At 33.8% G+C, this 8,379-nt stretch overlaps 2 protein-coding genes and 1 long non-coding RNA gene across 5 annotated transcripts; 2 read left to right on the top strand and 1 right to left on the bottom strand.

Moving 5' to 3' along the window:
• Positions 1–54: 54 nt before the first annotated feature.
• On the top strand, positions 55–986 carry LOC116182484 (transcription regulatory protein SNF2-like). Its single transcript, XM_031503020.1, has 4 exons — positions 55–346; positions 408–492; positions 575–710; positions 853–986. Exons 1-4 carry the CDS (start codon positions 331–333, stop codon positions 967–969), a joined length of 354 nt encoding a protein of 117 aa, XP_031358880.1. The 5' UTR covers positions 55–330; the 3' UTR covers positions 970–986.
• A 2,572-nt stretch (positions 987–3,558) lies between these two features.
• On the bottom strand, positions 3,559–4,948 carry LOC116182483. Of its 3 annotated transcripts, none has more exons than XM_031503019.1 (4): positions 4,796–4,948; positions 4,251–4,731; positions 4,143–4,198; positions 3,559–4,084 (listed from the first exon to the last, which is right to left on the bottom strand). In XM_031503019.1, exons 2-4 carry the CDS (start codon positions 4,727–4,729, stop codon positions 4,077–4,079), a joined length of 543 nt encoding a protein of 180 aa, XP_031358879.1. In that variant the 5' UTR covers positions 4,730–4,731; positions 4,796–4,948; the 3' UTR covers positions 3,559–4,076. The 3 variants fall into 3 exon arrangements, 2 of the variants coding, with proteins under 2 accessions (XP_031358879.1, XP_031358878.1); XR_004147532.1 differs by having other exon boundaries at positions 3,569–3,664; positions 3,723–4,084; positions 4,251–4,948; XM_031503018.1 differs by having other exon boundaries at positions 4,251–4,948.
• Positions 4,949–5,901: 953 nt separating this feature from the next.
• Positions 5,902–6,476, top strand: LOC116182485. The gene is made up of 4 exons (XR_004147533.1): positions 5,902–6,046; positions 6,099–6,179; positions 6,242–6,339; positions 6,391–6,476. It is a non-coding gene; the product is annotated as an uncharacterized LOC116182485 (long non-coding RNA).
• The last annotated feature ends 1,903 nt before the right edge of the window (positions 6,477–8,379 follow it).

The raw sequence follows: 8,379 nt of genomic DNA, 5'->3' as shown, positions 1-8,379 counted from the left end.
ACTGTGCACAATCATTAGATATTGTATTTCTTCACAAATGCCGCCGCCGCCGCTTCGGCAGCATTTGAGATAATGTTGAGATAAACACCTGTAGATATTACAAGTATTTAAAGGGTGAAATGTTATTTTTTCGAGTTAGTTCAAGTGCAGGTTTCAAACCATAAAGATCGTAAGTATACTTAACACTACCGATTTGCATTTTTATATTTCAAAATTCGTTTTTCTGAATTTGTTGTAATTAATAAAGTAGGTATATCATTTAATCAATGGTAAACCTGATCTTCTAGGAATTATGTTAACATATTTTTTTTGTATTTTTCAGAAAATACAATGTCTGTCGTGTCAGGTAATACATAATTGTAATTGTAAAAAATAAAATAGCTAATACTTTCGTATATTTCTTTTAGAAAATGAAATTAGAGTTGCCGAAGAAGTGATGGTGGAGGTCCATCGGGACGCCGAAAACGTCGGCGACGTCCCAAAGACGGATGTGTAAGTTAACGACAGAATCAAATTTATATTACACAAGCATTTCTATTTATACACGTGTTTCTTACAATTTTTCTTTCTGTAGAACTCAGAACCGTACTGAAAATCGGAGGGGACGTGGGCGGGGACGTGGGCGAGGACGGGGACGTGGGCGAGGACGCGAACGAGAACCTAGGCCACGAAGAGAACATCGTGGTCGTCGAGGAAGACAAGAAGCAAAAGTAAGATTTAAAAAAAATAAATTTTAAATTCACTAACACGTCAGCAGAAGCAGGTAGTTATAAGATTGATTGATTGTTTCTGTAAAATGTAAATTCAAAAATTTCAGAGAGATACAAAAAAAGTAATTTATTTCTATTTTAGAAGACCATCAGCCCACCGGCTCCACCGACACCGGCTCCGCCAGCATCGGCGCGTCAAGATGCCCCCTCACAAGGGGGCAATACATTCACATTTCATTTCAATTATTACTTTAAATAAATAAACATACATAAATTATATAACGTGTTGAGATTTTATCCCGATCTGTCTCGTACAGGCCACATAAATTGAACCATCAAATCTAAAAAAATTATTACTACCATATCCTAGTCCTTATTTCATTTACATTTAAATTTAAAATGTGTTACAAAAAAGATGCAATTCTATCCGTTAAAACACCTCTCGATTCACCGTTGATCTCAGTTCGTCAAACATGTTTGAGAACGGAGCAATCTATGGTGGACAATTGGCACGTCGACTCAGTAATTCATTGACATATCCATAAGTCGAAGGGTGGAGTGCGACAGGTGTTTAGACATACTGTTGACAGAACCACTTGCGAAATGTCAACTTACACCGCAAGCGTCACGTCACCTGCGGCAGGTAGATGGGTTATTGGTTCATATGGAACTGTCTACACGAAGATACTTTTCCATTAGCCTCCCGCTGCATTGAGAATACTATGCCAAAAAGACATATCACTACGAAACAACAGTTTAGAATGCTCAAAGTTTATGAAGTATATTTGACATGAATTCTTCCCTGTAAGTTTTCTAGTTAGTTTTAAATCGTACCACGTAACGAAATAATCAAGAGAATAAATAATTTTGCGATCGTTTCCAAACTTTGCTTTTTGTATTACCATGGGTACATTTTTATTTTACTATAATAATTATAGGTTAGGCATTAAATTTTTATAAAATTTGCCTTTAGACAGACAGTCCACAATTTGTCAAAGAAGATTTTATTTATAAAGAACAAATTTTATACTACCTTATATACAGGGCGTATTACAACAAAATATACAAATTGGTTTAATAATATTGATAACGCCAACGCTAATTCATCATCTGGAGAAGATAATTAATAGCAATTGTAAAAGTTTGTAATATGAGGTGTGATCGTTATATTTGGGTGGCTTACTCGAAACGTAAAGAGACGAACTATTTTTGGTAAATTGGTTTTAATAATAAGTCGATCGTAGGTAGACGAGACGATAAAACTGGCTTACTTCCTTCATCCATCGATGCTACAATTAAAGTTATGTTATTTTGATTTGATATAGATCCATAAATCAAATTCGCAATGAATATGTGGATAGCGATCAACTTAACTTAAAAAACCTTCCTCGTAATTCGTTGATGATCCTTGGGTTGTAACAATTCATGTTCAAAAAATAAGTTAACGGTTACCCGATTTCAAATTTAATTACCATGGATTTTATGCGGAGATGTACTTGATCGGCTTTATGGTTCAGTGGTAGAGCACTGTACTATAAAACCGGAGGTCGGGTGTTCCGAATCAGGTTTTCCTAATTCGTAAGGTAAATACCGGAGTAGTATAAAACAACTTAAGACCTTCTGCAGAAGACCTCTAAATAGTATTATGCGGGTCACTCTGTAATTGGGTGAATGCCTTTCGAGAACCCAAAACAAAAGGGGGATAATAAATAAATAAATTTATTCGAATTTACAATTTGTTATTATATAGGTACCTACTACAATATAATTTTTGATAATCTCACATTCGAAAAAGTTCAAATATTGATATATACGCTTTTAAAATTCAAATTGAATAATAATATTTATTGTCCCAACAGATACATAGAAGCTTTCAAAAAAAGAACAAAATTATATAGCTACAGCTCAAGTGAGTGCAATATAAATAAACGTTGCCGTTAACATAATGATCGAAAAATAAAATTGATTTGCCTCTAAGCTACACAAAGCAATATTAGATTCGAATGAACATGAATAATACCCAAAAATAAAAATAATTTTGTCGTGAGGCTACATAAATGATGCGGAAAATTATATTTACAACAGCATCAACAACATATGAAAATAATGATAAATTAATTACATTTAGCAACAATAGCTTTAAGTTAGTAATACAGATATTAATAAAAATCAAATACCCAAAAATAAAAATAATTTTGTCGTGAGGCTACATAAATGATGCGGAAAATTATATTTACAACAGCATCAACAACATATGAAAATAATGATAAATTAATTACATTTAGCAACAATAGCTTTAAGTTAGTAATACAGATATTAATAAAAATCAAATACCCAAAAATAAAAATAATTTTGTCGTGAGGCTACATAAATGATGCGGAAAATTATATTTACAACAGCATCAACAACATATGAAAATAATGATAAATTAATTACATTTAGCAACAATAGCTTTAAGTTAGTAATACAGATATTAATAAAAATCAAATACCCAAAAATAAAAATAATTTTGTCGTGAGGCTACATAAATGATGCGGAAAATTATATTTACAACAGCATCAACAACATATGAAAATAATGATAAATTAATTACATTTAGCAACAATAGCTTTAAGTTAGTAATACAGATATTAATAAAAATCACATGTTATAAAATGAAGAATTTTTTAAAGCGTTTGTTCGACATTGAGATAGGTAAATGAAAAGTTACTACATGCCTGGATGACAGACGTGGAACAAAAAATGTTATACAATTGTACAAACATGTAAAGTCAATATTATTTTGCAATAAAAATTACATAGAAAAAGCAACACTTATACACTTCCTTCTTGTATACTTAAGGATGCAAATTGAAATCTTTCCAACAGAATGTCATTTGCGTAATCTGTCACCGGGTAAAAGCGCTAACTTAAGTATTTGAAGCGAGACGGTTGAAATTAGTTAGGTGATGAATCTACAAAAAAAAATGAAAATTACTACAAATGAAAAAAGTAGGTACCTTCTTTTTTTACCTGATGTTAACAACGGCATGCCATGCAATACTTTGACAGGCGAATGCACAGCAATTCGACTCAATTAAAAAGAAGAATCGGAAGAACGAATAAGCAGAAACTAAATGATTTGATAATACAGGATTATTACAGATAGATGATGTTATCGATTTCGATTGAAAATAAAAATGGATTGGTATGTTTATAATATACTAAATATTTTTCCTAAGAATGTATCTATCTTATTTCTTTGTATGATAAATAAAACTAGATTAATGCACGCTTGCAATTATCAACATTATTTGTAATAACCCTGTATAACGTATTTCAAAAGGCGAATCGTCTTCAATTGCCATCATAAATCTGAAACGATTATTACGTACCTACAATAAAAATAAATATTTTATTTTCAATTATAACTCATATACGCACTCAACTTACTTCGAATGGCACGGTATATTTTTTTCAACCCTGCTGCGTTCGGATGTATACCATCACTGAAATTTTCCAAATTAATACCACATACAAAATATCATATATGAAACTTACCGTTCGAATATACGTTCCACATTCTCGCACTGAAACAAGGCGTACAAATCGATAAGTTTAAAAACATCACGGCGATTAGAGCATATATCTCTAATCGCCGCATTGTATTGGGACAATTCGATTTGTACGCTTTGCCCAGTACGGATCATGGGAGGAACGGTGCACAGCAGGGCTCGATATTGTAACGTCCATTTCCTTAAGGTACGTAATAACCCCTTCAAATTTCTAATGGCAACGGAAGCCTTTACGCCTCTTGAAATATCGTTCGTACCAATCAAAATAACCAGAGGAACATTCCGTGGCACAAACCATTTAGAAGCTGCATTACGCGACCTCTCGATTCTTCGTCTTAATTGCGTTATAGTTTGGCCCCCGATACATAAATCCACCAAACGCTTGCCGTGCATCCACCGAACTTTCCGTTTGCACACCGTTGCCAACATCCTTCTTAATATACTGTCTCCCAAATAAAATTCCATCACTACAAATGTTGATAAATATAATAAGTTACTATCAATCGTTAAGGTGATTCAAAAAATACTTACCACGATTATTAATAAAAATTAGAAAGGAAACACACAAACACACACCTTTTGTATTATAAAATGGCAGACTGCGTGTCTTCCACTGATCTCAATAAAAATTAAATAGAGATTAGTGGTGTCTCCATAATAAAAAGAAAACGTTTACATTTCTTAAAAAAATCCCACAATTTAACGTTCCCATTTCTTAAACTTCTTAAACTGTATTTCAAACTTTTATAATAATAAAGGAAGGACCGAAGGACTAGCTAAAATTGTGTCCAATATGGTTTTTTCGGTATGATACCGGTGATTTTATTTTGTTTCGCTCTACTCACCCCATTTTCTACAAATTCTATTGTAAAAATAAATTGGAAATTTATTGTCCGATTCGTTTTGTTTTTCTACCGCATTAAGCGACGAAGATTACCGAACGCACGTTAACCGACGTACGATCTTAGACTACTCTTTCCTTCTCTAAGCGTACGATGTAGGACGGTGGCGCCACTTCATTTCCAGGCAGTGTTGCCAACCGTACCATTATAATGGTACATGCGCCATTATCGAAGTATGTGTACCAGTTTCCATTGTAATGCAAGAGGTACGCATAATTGTACCATTTCACAAAATTGTACCATTTTTTGTAACATTTTTAAGAGATTTAAGTGGATATTAATTTTTAAGTGGAGACAGGTGGTGCAAATTTAAGTAAATGCGGGCAGCGGTGCGCCACAGCCACTGCCGAGTGCCGACTGCCGAGTCCTGATCCACTCTTCTCTTGTACGCCAAAGCATTGCCAAAGCAAGTTTAGTTTTTTCAGTTGTTTACTGTTTGTTTGGTTGACAAAACACGATTACATTGTGTGGATTCGCAACTACAGTGATCTACATAGATGTAACGGTAGCATAAGAATAAGCCCTTCGTGTGCGTGTGAGCGATCGTTTGCACGCTCCTAAACAGCCATTGCATGATGTGTTGCCTAAAATTTGAACACAAAACCCTTTATAAGAGCACCGTATTAAAGTTACTTTTCATTTAGCTAAAACGTCTTAACTTTAGCACCCTGTATAAGATTGCACATGGTATACCATTATACAACATCATTGTGCCATTTTTCCATGAAAGTTTTACCATAATTGGTGTTTTAGTTAGGTTGGCAACACTGTAATTCCAGGGCATCCATTGCGATCACGTTTCGTCTTTGAGAAGGTGTTCAAGATTTTTCATTTACGTCCATCGGCCCATTTATATCGTTTTTAATTGTATATTTTATTGGTAAATGAATTACGGTATACGATTCAATTTATGGCGACACGTATTTTTGTAGATTTCGAAGAAATTCTTCCACCTCGTGGAATTTCGATCTTCGCGAGATCATCGTACTCTTTTTGGTCGTTTAATTTTTCTTGTAAGTAACAAATTTCTAGCACATATGTATGAGAATGAAATTGAAAAATCTTTTTCTAAAAGTATTTCAGGTTACACCTTCCGGATTGGTATGGGGCCGAAGAAGAAGATTTTAACCGGAGCGGCACTGGCATCTCATGTTGCGAAAATTCGTAGAATGGGTACGTGTAAATTTGATTCTATTATTAGAATAACGAAAACTATTCTTTTAGCTTCGAGTACGGATTCCGAAGACGGTGCGACTTCGGTCCGGGAAGATGTCCGGTGTTCGGGGGCCTCGTCCGGATTAGGAAAGAAGGTCAGATTGAAAATTACGTTGATGATGAGAAATCGTTGTTATTTATGATCGAAATCTTTGAACGTATATTAAGGTTGATTGACACGTGTGGAATCATGTATTCATGCAATCGGGTAAAAGTTACTTCCAAAATGAATTGTTGCGACTTTGTATACTAAGAAGTAGTAAATATTACTTTGATTGAAAATATTTTGACACGGTCATAATTCGATGCGACTCGAGACATGTAGGTATCTGATTGGAGCATTCGGTTGGAACGATTTGGCACGACACATTTAATATCGGACCAAACAAACAAGTTAACGATGGATGTTGCTTAAGGAGATTTAGACTGAATGCTCCAGTCTGTGCATGTGTATGCATTATAACCTATTTTTGCATGGTGTCAATGGATTTTTTGGCAGACACGGTTAGAATGTTCGAAATATAAATTATTACTTAATTTGTATTTTAAAACCGTGAATTATTTTACTTGCATTGTTATCCAAGGGAGTGACTAACGTCCTTGTCTCTTTATACAGCAAGATCCTGTGACTGTTAGACATATGTTACTTTAATAGTTGCTCAGCGCATTACTTCCAACGCAGTTGTGTACTTTGGTAGATAAGTGGTATCAAAGATGTGTAAAATATTAACCCAATTAGGTATGTTCAATTATAAACCTAATTTTCTTTTATATAATATTTTCAAACATCTTATATCGTGGCAACCCTTGCCAAACATCTTTAAACTTCAAGAAAATGTATCTGTATTTATACGTTTGATTACAAAATTTGAATTTTATTCATGTTACTAGGGTAACTATTAAAAGATGTTTCCTCAGACAATCGGGCAGTTTTTCACGATTACCCAAGAAACTTGTACCCATAAAATTTAGCTTTTACACTGTAACATAAGTACAATTAATTAATTAGTAATAATTTCTTTAAGTTGAAGTCTATCTGACAAGAGTTTCCCACGATACAAAGTGTCTGAGAATGAATGAATATACTTAAGAAAATTACTCTTTACAATTTGAAGTAAATACCTAATTAAGTTGGTATTTTATACACATTTATTATTTATACACCTACCTGTGTTGGAAGCATGCGCTTTCAGCTTTTATAAAATAACGAAAGTGTGGCAGTCTTTGGCTCTTTGACTATTACTCTATCGGTCTTAACCATAGACTTGGAACGTTCACATTAAACTATTATTTATCATTTTTCCACGTTTGTGTAAGGGGCAAGTATCATTCTCTTCAAGATATAAAATTTAATGAATTGTTGTCGACCACGTGTATTGTGATTAACATATGCTAAAATTGTTATTTGGGCATCAAAATCCTTGGGAAAAAGTCACAAAGTTCACAAAATTTGTGTGTGTGTATATATGGTAGGTCCTTCTAAAAAAGGCAAACAATACGCATGCGCAAAAAATAGTGCCACGCATGCCCAAAATGCAACTTTCTTATTTATCGGGTAATACAATCCAAATTTCTATAGTAGGTCCCAATAACGATTTAAATTTATTAGTAGTGGCGTGTGTGTGTGCATAATAAAAAAGAAACAAAATCGATTATTGAATAAACAAAATGTAAATTTTTGGGTAAGTAAATAAATGGGTAAAGAAATAGCTGAAGAAATAGTTGTTGCAGCGTAATCGATTTTCACATATTAATTTAATGGAATAATAACGCGCGTACATATCTCTAGGAATGTACCTATGTGTCTATAGCCGGCTTTATATAAAAGCAAAGAAAATGCATGCGCAAAAATTACTTACCTTCCTTTATTGTTTCGAGTGACTGCCCGTTTGCACCGACAAATTTAAGCGGAGCTTAGCTTAAGCGTTCCTTAAAATCCATGGCAACGATTATTGAGACAATGGTTGCCATGGATTTTAAGGGACGCTTAAGCTAAGC

This window comes from Photinus pyralis, unplaced genomic scaffold, assembly GCF_008802855.1.
Source record: "Photinus pyralis isolate 1611_PpyrPB1 unplaced genomic scaffold, Ppyr1.3 Ppyr1.4_unclustered_Scaffold5516, whole genome shotgun sequence".
NCBI classification, from domain to species: domain Eukaryota; kingdom Metazoa; phylum Arthropoda; class Insecta; order Coleoptera; family Lampyridae; genus Photinus; species Photinus pyralis.
Note: the sequence above shows the minus strand (reverse complement) of the source record. Positions and strands in the feature narration are given on the sequence as shown.